Source organism: Cebus imitator, unplaced genomic scaffold (assembly GCF_001604975.1).
Source record: "Cebus imitator isolate Cc_AM_T3 unplaced genomic scaffold, Cebus_imitator-1.0 Scaffold20, whole genome shotgun sequence".
NCBI lineage: Eukaryota > Metazoa > Chordata > Mammalia > Primates > Cebidae > Cebus > Cebus imitator.
The window spans coordinates 7,838,246-7,856,006 of NW_016107335.1; the positions used below are offsets into that span (position 1 = coordinate 7,838,246).

General features: G+C 51.1%; 2 protein-coding genes across 10 annotated transcripts in view; one reads left to right on the forward strand and one right to left on the reverse strand.

The window, feature by feature from the left end:
- Window positions 1–7,694, forward strand: part of GBX1 (gastrulation brain homeobox 1) — a 27,143-nt gene extending 19,449 nt beyond the window's left edge. Inside the window, exon 2 of one of the 2 annotated variants that reach the window (XR_005198656.1) lies at window positions 6,461–6,525. Coding sequence is in view for 1 of the 2 variants with exons in the window: in XM_017520319.2 (XP_017375808.2) it covers window positions 6,461–7,014 (554 nt within the window). In the remaining variant the exon portion in view is untranslated. Of the gene's footprint in view, window positions 1–6,460 lie in introns of both variants that reach the window. The other variant, XM_017520319.2, reaches the window with a different exon arrangement.
- A 2,770-nt stretch (window positions 7,695–10,464) lies between these two features.
- AGAP3 (ArfGAP with GTPase domain, ankyrin repeat and PH domain 3) overlaps window positions 10,465–17,761 on the reverse strand; it is a 58,601-nt gene continuing 51,304 nt past the window's right edge. For 3 of the 8 annotated variants that reach the window (XM_017520295.2, XM_017520276.2, XM_037735620.1), the window contains 7 exons: window positions 16,544–16,711; window positions 14,739–14,876; window positions 12,820–12,974; window positions 12,624–12,714; window positions 12,245–12,467; window positions 11,304–11,559; window positions 10,465–11,164 (listed from right to left, as the gene is read on the reverse strand). In XM_017520295.2, coding sequence (XP_017375784.1) covers window positions 10,958–11,164; window positions 11,304–11,559; window positions 12,245–12,467; window positions 12,624–12,714; window positions 12,820–12,974; window positions 14,739–14,876; window positions 16,544–16,711 — 1,238 coding nt within the window. In that variant the 3' untranslated portion in view covers window positions 10,465–10,957. The remainder of the gene's footprint in view (window positions 11,165–11,303; window positions 11,560–12,244; window positions 12,468–12,623; window positions 12,715–12,819; window positions 12,975–14,738; window positions 14,877–16,543; window positions 16,712–17,761) is intronic. The other 5 variants (XM_037735612.1, XM_017520291.2, XM_037735621.1 and 2 more) reach the window with 2 other exon arrangements.

Here is a 17,761-nt window from a genome sequence, read left to right on the forward strand (position 1 = left end):
AATGGAAAGAGCATTAATTGCAGCTTTAGGAGACTAAGATTCTAGACATGACACTGTCCCTCTCTGCCTGACTTAGGAAAATCATTTAATCTTTCTGAAACTCCATTTTTTTCACTAGAAAATAAGGTTACTAACTCTCCTATTACTGCTGATAAATCTGCTGTACTTCAGTGAGTCGCTTGAAGATAAAATAAGATAATAAATGTGAAAAATGTTTTGAAAAGTTAAAGGTCATGCAAGGGTGCTCTTGGCAATGGCAATGTTAGTATGCCCTGAGAAGAGGTCTGAGTTTAAAATGGTGGGAAATTGCCCTGAGCTCGTCATGAAGCTGGGAGGGGTTTTGGATGGCAGTGATGTAAAGAGAATTTTGTTGATTTGGGGTAAAGAATGCTAAAGAGTCATAAGAAGGGTGCAAAGAGAGAGAAAATGAAAATGAATGTTCTTAATTAAACTTATAGGCAGGAGTAGGAGCATAATGGAAGCATGAAATTCATGAGAATGAGTGAAAAATAAACTGAAAGTGAGCTGGTTGTTTTAAACAATGGGATAAAGTACTGTTTCTGAAAAGAACAGAGAAATAATTTTGTACTGGGCATGATGAAATGAGGATTTAGAATGCGACTGATAACAAATATGTCTCTTTTTTGAGGAATGACCTGTTTCTTCCCACCTTTTGACCCCACCCAAACTGGAACTGGATTCAGGGAGATGAGTAGTTGGCCTGGAAAAATCAGGAAGAGTTTCATTGTCCTAAGATGAGCAGGGCAGGAGAGAACCTCTCCTGAGAGTGGTTGGGGCAAGTGTTAGGATAGTTGTTTTGAAGTAGAGAGAAGTCAGAACTGAGGGGCTTCTCTTCTATGAATACTAAAGACAATTTGATTTCCTACAGCAACAACAGGAGCTGCAGTAACGGGGTGACTGAGGGACAGCACAGGGGCTAGATGAGTTCCTGTAGTTGGGTGCCTAAAGTTGTCCTCCACTCCCTCTGTGGCTTTTCCTCCTCCTTGGTGCCCCTAGTGCAGGCCTCCCTGCCTAGATGGAGAGTCTGGGGCATTGTGTTCTTTCTGCTGGAGAATGCCTACCATGGATTCTTTGGCCCTTGATTTCTTCCCTAGCCTGAACTGGGGGCCTTCTTTCTGACTCTGGAGCTGCTCCCCTTCCTCTTGGAAGGAAGACCTCATCATGCAAGCATGTCTCCTGGAGTGTAAGTGCTGTTCTCTGGAATGGGATTAATGCCCTTGGCATGAACTCTATAAGTAATCAAGGTTCAAACCTTATGATTTCTGGTTTTTAGGAATGACCAGTCTGAAATACCATCACTTTCCCTGGCCAGAGGCCAAACTTTTTTTCACAGACTTTAGAATCAACTATAGGGAACAAGCTGGAAACTCTATAACATACTCTTCTTATTACCAATAATACCATTCTCATACATAAAGGACAGAAGCTTTCTCTCTTTTTGGCAGAAAATGATTCTGATGAGAATATTTCAGCAAAATGAAAATTTTAAAATTGTAAACTATTTGATTGTGCATCTCCCAGCACTTTGGGAAGCACTCCAGCCTGGGTGACAGAGCGAGACTCCATCTCAAAAAAATTAAAAAAAAAAAAAAAGAAAAAAAAAGAAAAAATAAATTTCCAATTGTAGACAGTATAATTGGTTGGTATGAACAAAAAACCAATAAAATAATTAAAAATTTTACTTGGAAAATTGCAAGTTGTTGGTTTGCATGAAAAAAATTCATATGGAAAATAATGAAATAATGATTATGATGAGAATATTTCAGCAAAATGAAAATTTTAAAATTGTAAACTATTTGGTTGTGCATCTCCCAGAACTTTGGGGAGCCGAGGTGGGAGGTTTGCCTGAGTCCAGGAGTTTTGAGACCAGCCTGGGCAACATAGTAAGATCCCAGCTCTGCAAAAAAGAAAAATAAATAAAAATATTAGCCACCCATGGTGGTGTGCACCTGTGGTCCCAGCCTCTCGGGGAGCTGAGGCAGGAGGATCACTTCAGACCAGGAGTTTAAGGCTGTGGTGAGCTACGATTGCGCCACTGCATTCCAGCCTTGGTGACAGAGTGAGAGCCTGTTTCAAAAAAAAAAAAAAAATTGCCTTGTTCAATTTTTAGTCAATTGCAAATTTTCATGTGCAATTTTTTATTGTTTTTCCTATTAATATTCATTATAAATTAGATAAAAGGAAATATAGTTTTATTTCTTAGCTAATTCCTGAGAAAATAGCCATTTTGGGCTTTCTGCATTGTAAATGATCGCAGTACTGGTTTGCTCATCCTCTTTCTCTGCCTGTGTCTCCATCACTTTGGCTACTGCATTTTTCAGTGCTCCTTCTCTTGGGGCAGCAGAGGGCAAATGGCAGGGCCAAAATGTTTTGCTTTGCTTCAAATGTATCAGTATTCTGGGGGGAAAGGTAGATGGGGCGTTTCTTAAAAGGCACCTTTTGCTTTCCCTCCCCTGATTTTTCCCCTATTTTCTCTCTCCCTTCTCTAGACTTTTCAGCCCTCTCATTTTATCTAACTCATCATTTTGTCATTTAATTTTTCTGCTGCTTCTCTACCCTACTTCTTTTTCCTCAGTCCTCTTTCTGCCTGCTTTGGCCTTTCCTTGTGTCTCCCACTCCTTGTCGGCCTCATTCATTGTCCCAGACTCTCCTCTGAGGCATGTGGCTGTACTTTCGTTGCTTTTTTCTATTGTCTCACCCCTATTTCATTCCAAGAGTTCCTTATCAGAGTCCTCAATGTCATGATTATAAAGGCTTAGAGAGAAACTCTTGCCCCTGCCGCTCAGCATCCCACTGGGATCAAGTAACCGAGAGAGGTTGTGAACCTGTGCTCCTCGTATGGCTTTAAAAGCAGCACTGAGGGTGGCCAGCTCATGTGGGCTTGATTTTATGGATCTGTCTGAAGACAGAGGGATGGATGATACGATTGCAGGAGGGCCCTGCCAGATCGAGGAACCTGGGAGCCTCATCTCAATCATCATCAATTTAGATTTATTGGACACCTCCTGGGTGCTTGGAGTTGTACTAAATGATTTCATCCTTCAAGCCTTGAAATCTAGTTACTGCCTTTTTAGCACTGTTTAAAATATTGTAATATTGGGCTGAGTTTTTACAAGCCTTTTTTATTCTTTCTGTTATTATTTACTACAAACTATGTTTTAAAAAACTGAAATTGAGGATTTAGTAGTGGTATTGGGATTGTCCTTAATGTCTTTAAACATCTTGTAGATTTTTAAGATCCTATAGATTTCTACTGCATATGCGTTCCTCTCCAGCTAATGTGAGATCTGAGGGCATTCTGAAAAGTGGGAAAGATAATATTTATAGGGAGATGTCTTATGGACACTGGAGCTGGGCTGGGTGGGGTTGTGGGGAATATCTTGGGAGAGGCTTAGGAAAGGAAGGGACAGGGTTGGAAAGAGAAAGGAGACGGGGAGCACATGCACGAGCATTTGGAAATCATTTATTTAGTTGACAGATGCTTACTGAGTGCCTACTCGGTGCGGGTCATTTTCAAGACACTGAAGAAATCACAGTGAATGAAAAATATTCAAACTACTTACCTTCATGAAGCTATAGTCTTAATAGGAAGAGAGAGCCAGTAAAATAAATGAATAAAATTGGTGGCATGGACCAAAGTAACAAATAAATCAGAGAAAGGAGGTAGCGGGTGTTTGAGGGTTTAAATTTTAAAAGGATGCTGGGGGAAGGTGTCATTGACAAAGACCTGAAGGAGGTAGGGAATAAGCTAATGAAAAGATCTAGGTGAAAAGTAGTGTATTCCAGACAGAAAGAGGAATCATGGGCTGAGTGCAGTACAGAGGACAGAAGCTGGGAAACCAGTTAGAAGATGACAGTGAACCAGGTCAGAGATAACTGTGACATGGACTAGTTGGAAGCAGGAGATGGGGAGAAAGGATTGGGCTCTGGGTGTATTTTAAAGGCAGCAGCACTAGCAGGGCTTGCAGGTGGACTGGATGTGGGTTGCGTGAGTTGTGAGAGAAAGGAGTGAAAGATGGCATCGAGGTTAGGCTTGAACACATGGAGGATGCAGTTGCTCCTCCGTGAGATGAGACATGGGAATGATCCGGAGTTCAGTTTGGGGCATGTTAAGTTTAAGTTCTGTGGAAGTAGAAAATAGTGAGGGAAGAGCCCTTAATAAAATGAAGGTGGAAATCAACAGTGTGAATCTTAGAGAAAACAACATGGATTTGGGCTAGGGACAAGACAGGGGAGAAAGAACAGGCTGATGGGAGATATTATGAGTGAATTAACTACAGACAGGATACAATACTTATCCAGATGGGACTTGATGCTGGGTGCCAGTGAAGCCTGGGCAAGCTAGTAAAGAAGAACAAAAGCCACTGGCTAGTGAAAAGCAACATACAGGAGTAGCATGGGAAGACACGGTGAGCCCAAACTGGGGCATGTCGCATGGGCTTTGAGAATGTTAGAAGAAACAGGAAGCACTCCAGGAAGAAAAGAAGAGGGATGAAAACACCCTGAGATAGGAAGTTGATTGGGATGTAGATGGGTGATGTAGGAAAAGGTTGAGAATTTTGGCCACTAAGGAAAATGTCAGTTGGGCACAACAGCTCACACCTGTAATCCTAGCACTTTAGGAGGCCAAGGCCGGAGGATTGCTTGAGCCCGTAAGTTGAGGACCAGCCTGGGCAACACAGTGAGATCCTGTCTCTACAAAAAAATTAACAAAATTAACCAGGCATGGTGGTGTGTCCCAGGTACTTGGGAGGCTGAGGCTGGAGGATCACTTGAGCCTGTGAGGTCGAGGCTGCAGTGGGCCAAGATTGTACACCGTACTCCAGCCTTGCTGACAGAGTAAGAGTCTGTCTCAAAAGAAAGGAAGAAGATAGAAAAAGAAAATGTCAGTGTGGCTCTTGAGGAAAAAGACCAGGTATAGACTACAGCGAGGGGGAAGGGACCATGGCACGGGGTGGGGGGGGTGCACTGAAGGAGAACACCAGGAAGCTCTGACTGCCAGGAGATGTTCTATCTGTGAACACACACACACCCTTTCTCTAATAAAGCATTTCCCTGTGCCCTGAATTTAGTTTGCTCGGAGTTGTATTCTCAACCTCTGAGTGCGCTTATCTTAGGCATATCTGATATGTGGCTGGTACCAAGAGATGCGTTCCTACATATAGGTTTGCAGGCCTCTTGCCTTTGGACAGGGAACACTTCTGGAAAGGAGCTGACTATTCAGCTTACAGATTTTCCATTTCCTCTTGTTCTCTTGCCTATTGGTTAATTGTCTTTGACTTGTTTCACTGCTTTTTGGTCCTTTGGGCAGAAAATGGAGTTTGTGAAACTCATCGAAAACGTGTAATGCTTTATTTGCAGTTCTGTTAGAAACACCATTGGATACAAAGATTAAAACCAATGGTTAAGTTTGAGAATTGTGTGGATTAAAATGTTTATATGCTTGTGATTACAAATAATCAGTATTTTGCTGAATCGAAATTTCTTTTTCACCCTTTCCTTCTCTTCGTTTATCCTGTTGGACTTTTCCCTCTTCCTCCTCTTTCTCCCATATTCCTTCCAGTCCTCCCAGCTGACATCAAGCTTAGGGGCCTCAGGATTCTGAACTTGAGCAGAAGACAGCTATTTGTGCTGGTTAGGCATCCTTGGCTGGAAGAAAGGGAAAGATGGGAAAGAGACTGTGTCATTTTAAGGTCAAGGGTAAGGATTGAAAGGGGATCAGGAGGCCTAAGTAACTGGGAGAAAAAATCTGGCCACACTCAAGGTGCTGCATGGCTGGTGGCCATGGAAATGAGGTTTGGGGACTGTAGGGAAGAGGGAGAGGAGGAGACAGAACAGAGGCCACAAGACGGCTCTCATTAGCTGGGCCAGATAGGAGACTCTTAGGAGAAGAGCAATGGCTGAGCCCTCATCTCCCCATCTGTCCTGCCAAGGTCAGTTCTCCTGCATTGCTTCACTCCTCCCCACAGTGGCTCCAGAAGGATCCCAAGCCAGGTCCCATACTGCTTCATTCTGGGACCTGAAGCTGTGAAGCCTGGCTCTGGAGGGCTGGTGTATGACTGCGATGCTGGGCCTTTGGTCTCTAGGTTCTGAGAAAGCTGGGGAGGTGGTGGGTGAGAATGAGATGGGGGTGGTGGGAACGTTGAAGGGTCATTGTCCACACACTTATTGCCTCCCTTACTTTTCTGTAGTGAAATCTGTGCTGGTTAATACCTTTCTTCCCATTTCTTTGTCTTCCCTAAACCTCTTTTCCATTCCTTATCCTGGATGCACCATCCTTCTGTCTTTGCTCCCTCCCCATCTCCTCCTCTACATGGCTCTCTTTTTTCCTGCTCTTGTCTCCCAACCTCCCATTTCTGGCCATGGTTCCATGTGCCTCCTCCAAACTCTCTTTTCCTTGCCTCTCCCTCCCCATCCATTGGCTTCTCGCTCCTCACAGCAGAGGGGAAGGTGTACAGCTCAGATGAGGAGAAGCTGGAGGCACCAGCAGGAGACCCAGCAGGCAGCGAACAGGAGGAAGAGGGCTCAGGCGGTGACAGCGAGGACGACGGCTTCCTGGACAGTTCTGCAGGAGGCCCAGGGGCTCTTCTGGGACCTAAACCGAAGCTAAAGGGAAGCTTGGGGACTGGAGCTGAGGAGGGGACACCGGTGGCAGCAGGGGTCACAGCTCCTGGGGGGAAAAGCCGACGGCGTCGCACAGCATTTACCAGTGAGCAGCTTTTGGAATTGGAGAAGGAATTTCATTGCAAGAAATACCTGAGCTTGACAGAGCGCTCCCAGATTGCCCATGCCCTCAAGCTCAGTGAGGTGCAGGTCAAGATCTGGTTTCAGAATCGTCGGGCCAAGTGGAAGCGCATCAAAGCTGGCAATGTGAGCAGCCGTTCTGGGGAGCCTGTAAGAAACCCCAAGATTGTTGTGCCCATACCTGTGCATGTCAACAGGTTTGCTGTGCGGAGCCAGCACCAACAAATGGAGCAGGGGGCCCGGCCCTGAATGGTGCCCAAGGACTTAGGAAGGCGAGGGGTCTGCACCTGAGCCTGTTCTGAGACTGACCAGAGGGGCTGCAGCTGTGATTCTGCCTGGAGAGGGGCTAGTTGGCAATTAACCTAGTCCTGGATGTGCTCCTCCCAGACCTGAGATGTGTGAGCACTTGGCCCTCAGCCTGTTCCAGAGACTTTCAGGACTAGGGGCTTCAGGGTTAAAGGGGCTGGGGTTCTAATTGCTGAGGAGCTGTTGGGACTGAGGTGGGCTCCTGGGGAGGGGGTGGGTTCTAAGATGCCTAGGGCCTGAAGGTTCTGTGGCAGATGCCCTGGAACAGCTTCTGATGGGTGGAAGAATCAGGCAATACCTAGCCAAGTGGATCGCAGCTCCTTATTTATTTGTGTAAATGTGTATATATGGAGCTATGTGTCTCTGTCTGTCTGTCTGCACCCCTGAGAGGGATTGGGAAAGTTGTTTCCTCAATCCTCAGCCAGAGTTCGTCCGTCCTGCTGCTTTGGGATGGGCCGCATCTTGCCTCTCCTTACAAAGAAACAAAATGGAACCGTCACTGGCCTCTGTAGAAATTCTTCAGCACTCCCCCATCTACCCCGCCCTATGTAGACTACCTCTACCCCTGCGCTTTTCCACTGGGGACTGCCCACTGCTCTTGCCTCTACACCTCGTGCTCCTATCGTACTATCTCTTCTGCTTCCCCTTGAATAGGCAGGCTTCTCTAGCTCCGTTTTCTCCTCTAGCTCCGTTTTCTCCTCCTTGAATGAGCTGGCAGACTTTGGGAGAGATTCACTTCCTGTTGTATCATGAAGGGACATGAAGTACTTTAATTTAGCTGGGGTATGTCCAAGCCATCTAACTAGGTGGAGGTCACTAATGACTGGGGCATTCATATCACCTGTGAGCTCATGAATAAATTATTTTGTATGCAGAAGACGTGGCAGCTTAGTCTGTCTCTGCCACCCATTGATACTCCAGATGCAAAGGCCTAGTGGGAGAGACCCACTTCCAGTTTTCTGTTCTTACGGCCCTGAGCCTGTTCATCTCTTCTTCCCGTTGTACCAGTTTTGAAGCTTGGGATACCCCTACCTCTTGTGTTACAGAATAAGATCAGTTGAGGGGGGCCACTGCAAGCGGATGGGACAGGCACAAATCTGTGTGATAGACATAGCAGAGGCTTGGGGATGGAGCAGCATTTGTGGACAAAGTGAACCATCTGCAGAGCCATCTGCAGACAGAGGGGAAAGGGCACAGAAACCAGTGGAAGTGGTATTATGGGAACTTGGCTTCCTGGGAAGAAATATGACCTATATTGATTTGGGAGGGGAGCTAGAGTAGAGAGCAGAGCCATTGAGAAGAAAAATAGCCTGTTGAATGAGGCAAGGAAATGAAGGTATTAACGTCAGGGAGGAGAGGGAAGTGCAGCTCAAATACCTGGCCAGCCTCCTTACCTTCCTTAGAGGGAAAGCTTCTGGCTATTCCCATAAATTCTTCTGGCTATGGAAGACTTATCAACATCTCATCACCCTGACACGTGCTGGACACTTCTTATGGAGAGACCAAGACAGCTAGCTCTCCTTAGCAGCTCATTTCTCCCAGGTGGTTTGGGCAACCAAACAAAGCAACCTGCAGCCGTGACTGGTCATTCACAATGGTACCACAGTTCTCCAGCGAGAACACACAGATCTAGGGTGGATCTTTATTTTTTGGGTAAATTTCAGCAGAGCTTGAGTTAGGCTAAAAATATGTAGTCCAGATCAGCCCCATTCCCAGCCTGGTCTAGATCAAGGCCAAGTCTCTCTGATATCTTAGACTCAGCCTTCACAGGGAACCTATGGCGTTAGATCTTTTTAGGAGATAAGCCAGGCAGAGGTTGAGGATCACAGGAGCTGCTGTCATTCTGGCAGGGCTGGAGCAGAGTTTCCGTGGCCCTGTGTGTGGCAGGCGAGGAAGCACCTGGGCAGGAAGGCCACAGTGGAGAAGCAGCTCAAACCAAGGCCCCGACCTACAGGGTTTTTCTGGCTCTACCTATGTAGCCTCCTAACCCTTCGTTCAAAGCCATATTGAGCCAGCCCAAGCAGCTTGTTTTCCATAGGGAATCTAGAGGTGATTATTGCTGGTATTCCCAGGAACCCTACTCCTCCACATACCCGTGGCCTTGTCTCTATTTTGCCCTAACTACATGTAAGGCTCGTATCAGCCTTGCAAAGGGGCTGCAGGCTGAGAAAGCCTGGCTTCCTCTCTCAAGAGTGTTGCTTACCTGTTTACCTGCACAGTCCACCACACCCAACATATGCTCACGGTGTTTTAGAAAGGGCCTATGTCAGGCCTGTGGGAAATTTTTTTAAAAAAGAAGACAAGGGCCACCAGCAAAGTGGGTCCAGGAATGAGGCAGCAAGACTCCTCAGAGAGTCAGGACTCTAAATTAGCAAGTTCTCATCCTTTCAGAACCAGCAGGGAGATGCGTTTCCCCCAGGTCTTCCTTCTGAAATAACTAAGGGATTCAGAGAGAAAGCAGGAGCTCTGGATTCTGCCCCCCAGCTGGGCTTGGCAAGATGGTGGGAGCCAGAGCGGCTGTTCTCGTGTCAGCCACCTACCTCCTCCCCTCTCCTCACAAGCAAAGTGCAAGCACAATTCAGTCTATGCTGTAACACAGCTGTCTGGAACGAAGTGCTCCACTTATCCTGTGGCCCCCTCAGTTTTTCTCCTAGGTACCGACTCGAGTCTCTCTCTCCCTGTGCATCCTGCTGCATGGCCATTCCCAGCCTTGTAGGAAATGGGCAATGCTTATGCCCTCTCTCTGGGTGCATTTTGGCCAGTACAGGGCATGGAAATGAGCTTACTCCATAGAATACTGATGACAAATGAAGAGAATAGCTGGAAAAGCTGCCTGATGGCCAGGCATGGTGGCTCATGCCTGTATTCCCAGCACTTTGGGAGGCCAAGGCAGGTGGATCATCTGAGGTCAGGAGTTTGAGACTAGCCTGGCTAACATGGCAAAACCTCATCTCTACTAAAAATACAAAAATTAGCTGTGCATGGTGGTGGGCATCTGTAATCACAGCTACTTGGGAGGCTGAGGAAGGAGAATCGCTTGAACTCAGGAGGTGGAGGCTGCAGTGAGCCACTGCACTCCAGCCTGGTGACAGGACGAGACTGTCTCAAAAAAAAAACCTGCCTGAAGGTGGGGGAGGCAGCACCCGGTAGGAAGCAAAGAGCTCTGTGTCCTTTCATCAGGGCACTGTGCTGTGCTGCTGAAAACTCAACAACGCCCTGCCAAGGGAAGGCCAAAAAAAGAAAGCAATGCACATAGGAGATTGAGGAACGACCACCTGGGACCAAGGCGAACGGAAGGAAGAAAATCTTAGAACACCGCAAACGAGAAGGGACAAGGGAGCAGAGCTGAGGGGTGCGCTACGGAGGGCAGCGATGTAAAAGGGGGAAACAAGGCCACACACACAGTCTGGTTTATTGGCTCATCATACACACACACCAAATATGTACACAAACATCATAAATATTCCAATGTACAAAGTTTACATGGGACTCACAGATCACCCCTCGTCTCTTTCATCCAGCACCCCCACCCTGTGCCGCCGTCCTTCCGTTTCAGGATGAAGGCATGTGAGGGGCTGGCACTAGGAGGCAGGGATCTGGAGGAGGGAGAGGTCCTGCTCCCCTCTCCTCACAGGCACCTCCGAAGGGTCCTGTCCCTTTTCAATGGCACCTCAGGGCAGAGGGCTAAATCCCTCACTCCCTCTCTGCCGCAGCTCAAATCCCCAAACTCTCCTTGGTCCCTTTGACTCTCCTCCCTCATTTCCTCTGCTTCGTCCTTTCGCATGTCCCTGCTTCTCCATTTCTGTGTCTGTCCCCACAGTGCCTGGAGAGAGGGGGGTCTTCAGGCCATGGAATCCTTCTGGCCCCTCTGCCCTCTTCCTGGGCCTTATAGGAGGCTAGGACTGCGGTGCAGCTCAGCAGTAGGGTTGGTGCCATTGGCAGGCTCTCTGTTGGGGGTAGGCGCTAAGCCACAGCCCTCCCCAGGGCAGCCATGCTGTATCAAGATGTCTGCACACTCCTGGCTGCCGGCCCGGCGAGCATAGGCCAGTGGAGTCAGGCCCCGGGCATCCCGGCTCCTCACATCTACCCCGTACTGTAGAAGAAAACACATGTCTACAGTTGGCATGACATGGGAAGAGAGAGATTGGTTGTAGGGGAGGAAAGAAGAGTGGCTTTCAAAGGACGGGGCTAAGAAGAGCAAAGTCAGGGCAGGCCTGAGGCATGTGACTCACCCAGATGAGCAGCTGCGTGAAGACAACGTTGGCCATGGCACTGGAGAGATGTAGGGCCGTCCGCCCGTCCCCGTCCCCATAGGTCTCGTTCACCTCCTCCTTGGAGCCATGTGCAAGAAGCATCACCAACAGACGCAGGTCATCTTCCACCACAGCCCGGAGCAGCTGCTGCCCCAGCGGCACGTCTGAGCTTGGTAGTGGGGCCAGGAAGAGCTTCTGCTCATACTTGGCCCGTATCCAGCGCTCCTTCTCCTCTCTGCAACCACAGGCCCATCAGGGCATGAGCCAAGGAAGGACACCGGGCAACGGGTGGGGCCAGAAAGGTGGGCAGAAAGGAAGTAACACCGGGGGGACAAGGGAGAAACAGTGAAAGTGAGAGCAGAAAGGGAGGAGAGAAGCCTTAGAAACTCCAGGCACACAGAGGGCCAGTGGGTCATGGAAAGGGGGTGGGAGAAGCTGAAAAGCAGGGAGACTAAAGGGAGGCCCCCTGAGTACAGTGGGGATGTGGGGGCTGCGAGGGCAGGAAGATTCCAGGCAGGCCCGTGTTGCAGCTTATCTGGCCGTCTGAACTCTCTTGGATTGGCAGTGCTGGAACAAAGCGGGTGGGGGCCTGCACTGGGGGGCCGTGCATTCCCCTATCTCCCACCCATTCTCCCCATCTCAGAGCTCCGGAGTGGGCACTCTGCACCACACCGTGGGGGCCCTGCGCATGCGCCTCCTGCTGGCCCCTGACCTGCTGATAACGCTCAGCTCAGAAAGGGCCCGTTGTTGTGAGGTGCCTGAGTGACAGGCACCAGAGCAGGAGGGGCAACCCCAAGGGGCCAACTGCCAAGCAGAGCAACGGACAGTTTTAACCCTTCTAACACCATCACAACCATTCCAATCTTCCCCGTGCTTGGAGCCCCCAACTCCTGGCCAGCTCCAGAGAGCCATCCACTCACCTGCAGGCATCAGGCCCTGGCTTGGAGTAGCCATCCAGGGCCCCCTCCCAGACGCTGTTGGCGAGGGCATTGCCCATGGCAGTCATGACAGCCAGCAGCTCAGGCGGCCAGTCGTCAAGGTCAAGGGAGCGCACCCGGGACAGGTGAGCCCCCAGGTGTCGGTGGATGCCTGAGCACTCGATGCACATCAGGGCACCCAGGTTCAGGCTGGCCCAGTCTGGATCTAGGCAAGGAGAGAATGATAGAGCGACAGCAGGCAGGCCACCAGAGTGTGGGACAATTAGGAACATCTTCCCTGCCCTCTTCCCTGTTCTTTTGATGCTTGCAAAGCTTTCCCCAGGCCGTCCCCAACTCCCAGCCCCAGCAGCCTTGCACTTACTGGGGGCATCGCAGTCAATACAAAAGCTGTTGCCTCGAACAGTGCGGACAGCCTGTACAGCCAGAGCTGCGTTCTGGTTCCCCAGTCGAGTCTGTCACACAGCAGGAGAGATAAGGGGTGGTTGGTCAGTCATGAGGCTCCTTTCAGTCCCATCCCAGCCAGGTGCTCTGTGTGGGCCCAGTCACTCTGTACCCACCTTGTCCTTGGCACTGCGGCAGCCTTGCAGGCTGGCAAGGATCTGGGCCTGCACGCTCTGAACCCACAGCTCCCGCTCCTCTGCCGTTGAGGCCTCGAAGTGCCACGTCTGCCCGGTGAGGGACACCACCACAAATTCAAACGACTCTTCTGCCTCTGTGTGGGGGATGTTTATGCCATCAGGGCTCCTGGCCCGCAGGCACACCCAGGGCGTGCCATTGCCGCAGCTCCACTCACTACCCAGCTCCACTGGCACAGGTCCTCCTCCCCAGGTGCAAGGCCACATGCTCCAGGACAACTTACAAGAGGGAGGCAGAGTAAACTCATAAGATTAGCTTGAGCTCCCGATCCTCTTTCCTAACCACCTGTGGAGCTCAGGTGAAAACAGATGGGGGACACAGGGTCTTGGCACCCTAGCACTGCTGGGAATGGGTATGAAACCAGAGAGGGGTGCTTCCTGGGGAAAGAAGAGCTGAGTATCTGGAGAAGGATGCGACAGGGTGCTAGGAGGCAAATGCTGGGAGAGGGTGGGGGGAGGCGGGTGTGGGCACCATCCGTACATGTCAGCTACAGCCGCCTCATTTTGCAGCTCATTAAACCCAATATTCCTGACGGCGTCAGTGTGGGGCTCCTGGGAGCAGGGCCCCTCCCCCACTACCATAGTATAGACAGGCAGGAAGGGCATGTGGACGGGGGAGAGGAGGAGAGGTTTTCTCCAGGACCTGGAGCATGTGAGCAAATAAGGGCCTGAGGGCATCTGTAGTGACAAGCACTGAAGGCTGGACTGTGACCCCAAGTAATGTGGTGAAGCTCTTCCAAGCTTTGCTCCCCCAGGCCCCGGAAGACAGCCACATGAATCTCATTCCCAACGGCCACTGCCCCATGTGTGAACAATTCCTAACAAGCAGTGTGACTGTGTCCTGGGGGCTGGAAAGACAGCATAGGTACCTGTGGTAAAGCCCCAGGGTGAACCCCAGTTCTGCCAAGGCCATCCCTGCTTGTAAGTTCTCACTGCATCTCGGCCCCAGGCAGCCTCACCTCAGTGACACCGACATCCTCTGGAATTCCTACTCTGCTGGGCCCTTGCTCTCAGGGATGGTTAGCAGAACTACCTTCCCATAGAAATAGAACTGGTGCCTCCTTCCCCAGGCACCATCACTGCGCCTTACCTTGCTTTCAATCACAGACTTTGAACTATGTGATCTCCATGATCATTTGTGGGGCTCAGTCTGCCAGACCAGAAGGGACACCCCATGCTGTAAGTACTAAGCATCACTGTGTCACAGGTTGGCTAGGTGTCTCTGCTTACCTGACCCATACCTCTAACTCTGACGATTAGAGCAGAAATGAGAAATTATGAGTCTAGAAGTTAAACTTATTTGGGAGCAAAGAAACTCCAATCACTAAGAAGAGGGAAGTTTTGAAGATACTCTGGGGAAAATCTGAGGCGCAGCAGTATAACAGAGGAAGAGAAAGGTCCTATGGAAGAAGACTTCAGGAGCTGGAATTCCTTAGCCTAAGGAAAACTAAGGAGAGACTCAGCCAATCTCAATACATGTATTAAGCACCTAGTAAGTACCCAGCACTTATTGAACTTGGGATGACACAAGAGACACAAAACGCACAGGTCCTACCCGCACATCTTAGAGGAGCTATCGCAGTAGCAGTCTGCTGTCTTTTACCTTCTTTAAGAATAAATGAAGCCCACATTTCAACAAAAAGGGTTTCAGTTAGCAGAAGAACTTTTCTAAGATACCAGGTCTAGATTACCAAAAGAAGTTGTAGAACTACTTTGATGAGCAATTACTAGAAAGTGTTTAATCCATTGAATTAAAAAAAAATAGGTGTTACTTTTAGGGTACTATCCCCAAGTCCCACTGCCCACCTCCTGTGCCCAGTTTCCCTCTGGGTCCCCCTAACCTTCAGCAGCACTGCTGGGGCCGTCTGGTCGGGGGGTCCCGGTGCTCTTTTTCCTCCGGTGCTTCTTCCGGTTGGAGTGGGGAGATGGGGGAGGCTCCAGCTTGGGGCTGGAACTGAGCACCTCAGCTGGGCCACTGGCTGGTGAGGGGAGAGTTGGAGAAGTGTGGGAAGAAGGGAGGCAGAGGAGGGGAGGGGCACAGGGCACTGGGAGGAGGAGAGGACCAGTCCTGCCAACTGTAGCTAGGCCACACTTGGGAGAGCCAGACAGACATCTCTCTCCAGGTGAGGGGTCTGCCTGGTTTTCCCAGTCCCAAAGCTCCCCAGCCTTGGAGGAGGAAAATGTGGAGAAAGAGTAGGAAACTTAGGAAGAGCAGGATGGAGGCAAAGGGAGGAAACTGCCTCTGTAGCCTGGAGGGGTGGAAGGCAGCCCAGGGAACTCATGGGGAGCTGAAGCCCCAGCAGCTCCGTACCAAATTTATCCTCAATCACACTCCCCGCTCCTCACAATTAATAGCAGAATTAGAAACAATCAGGGAGCTGCCTAATTACTGTCAATTAGAGCGCGCTAATCAAGCTCCGTCTCCCACACCCCGCCCGGCGCTCACCACTAAATGTCAAACTTCATTAGAGGCAGACACATTCCCTCCCTCCCTGCCTTCCTCCTTCCAGACTCAACAGAGGGCCCTCACGCAGGCCAGCACAGGCCACTGGACCAGTGACCCAAGGGAAGGGCCCCTGGCTCCCTTTCTGTGTTCCTAGCTCACTTCCCCCCGGGGTGCACTGGGTGTGGATTGGGAGGTGGGTCAGTTCCCTGTGCTGGCACTGCCCAGCTCCTCTCTCAGCCCATGCTCCTGAGGCCAGGGCCACTCAGAGGCTGGGCCTTAGTGCTTCTACTGGGAGGGCTCAGGAAGGGCCTTTGGGAAGCCAATCAGAGAGAACACCCTTGGCTGGGGTGACAGTGGGGCACCCTGGGCCTTCCTGTCATTACACCGTCACTCATGACAAAGGCATGGGAAGAGCAAGGGACAGGAAAGGAGAGCTGGCCCCATGCCCTTTTGAGCCTTCAGAATTGCTGATGGGATCTGTGGTCAACGGTGAAAGAAGTAGGGTCAAAAGAAGAAAAGCAGAGAGAAAGAACGGACAAAGGGGCAAACGGAAGAGCCCTGGAAGCAAGTGGAGGCGCAGACAGGAGAGACGGTGGAGTCACCGACCCACCTAGGATGGGTGGAGGCCTCTCTGAGGGGGGCAGCACAGGTGGAAAATGACCTTTCAGGGCAGTTCCACGGGGACCCCCCCACCTGCTCCACAGTAGCGGGCGAGATTCCACTGCCTTCAGAACGTGGCTCACATAGCTTAGAGCGCCCAGCCTCCGACCTCCCTCCTCAGCCGCTTCCCCGTCCCCCTCCCACCCTGCCGAGAGGCTGATGAGCTAACTGCACAGGGGGCTGATGGGGATTCGGGAGCCGCTACCAGCACCGCCTGGGGACGAAGGGGAGGAGGAGCTGCAGAGGGCGGGTCTCTAGTTCCGGCCGTAGGCAGGGCTGCAGGCAGGTGGGGGCTCTGGGGAAAATGGCTGCATTTGGAGGCTGAGGAAGGGACAGTGCCCTTACTGTTTCCAAGGCAACATCAGTACTAGCCCTGAAGCAAGGTCCCTGTGACAAGCCCTGGAGGGCCCAGCTGGGCTCCACCCCTTGGCCTGGGCACTGTCCCAGGGCAGCCTCCGAGTCCAAAAATGCTGCCCAGTTCCCCTCCTCTCTGTCACTGGGGCCCCAGAAAAGGTGGGAAGCAGCAGAGCCACCACTCACCAGGGTGCTGCACGCCTGGGGGCAGGGCAGTGGCCTCACTCCACTGGTCGGCGCTGGAAACGGAGCAGGAGCGCTGGTGCAGCCCCTCGGGGCGCGGGCCAGCCCAGGCCGAGCTGCTGAGGGGGCGCTCAGAGTGCAGGGATGCGCTGCTGGCCGAGTGGGGGGCACCTGGGGGTGGGAAGGGTCAGACTAGGAGGGGAGGCCGGATGGGGGAGGATGCTCAGAGATACTATCCTAAAAATAGGGCTGCAGGGCAGAGCCTGAGAAATTCCAGCAGGGTACTGGGTTCATCAGGTGGCAGGCCAGGCTTCTGAGAGCCAGGGGCTGCACAGGGGCCTGGTGCGCCTTAGAAAGCAGCCTGTCCCCAGACCTTCACACCCTCCTCTCTCCAGGAGCAGAAAGGTCCACAACACTGTCCCCTCACTGTGATCCGGGAGCAGGGAGGGGTGAATGAATCAGAGAGCTCCCAACTTGCAGAGCAAGCTGGGGCAGTGCTGACACCCATCTCTGCAGTGTTCCTGGTGGGGTCCCTCCTGGCTCGGGCCCCTGCACCCTCCATTCTAGTCCACATATGCCATTTGCTTTGCCTCAGCTTTACTGCCATACTGACGAGAAATAAGTGTATCAAATTCAAGTAATTATGTCTAATTAGTATTAGTAATTATCCTGTTGGGCTGGAGAAAATTAATCTTTCGTTTCCCATCAGGGAAGAATGGCAGAGCCAGGGGGAACCAAAGGCTCCAGAAAAGCCAAGGCTGGGGCAGGCGCCGCCAGCAGTGGAGGGAGGACAGAGCGCCGAAGAACCCTCCCACTGCACTCCCAGGCTGAGTCCCTGCGGGAGAGATTCAGGGAACAGCGTGGGGCCTCAGAGGCCTGTGACACTTAGAAGGCCTCAGTTGGAACACTGAGAACCTAAGCTTCCTTCCCTTTCTTCAGTCCACCCAAGACTGAGACCAGAGGGACATGGCCCTAGGTGGTCTAAGAACAGGGGCCAAACCTGAGGTGCTTGAACCTTGCAGCTGAGGAGCCAGCCAGGTGCTGGAGGCCAGTAGGAAAGCAGAGAGGGGACCCAGAGCCAGCCAAAGCTGGAGGCAGATGCCCAGCCAGGAGAAAGGCAGGCGCCAGGCCTCACACCAGACCTGCAGGTGGCGGGACTGAGTAGAAGCCCTGGGTAGGAAGCAGGGTACTGCAGTGGCTAGAAGGTAAAGGAATGCCCGA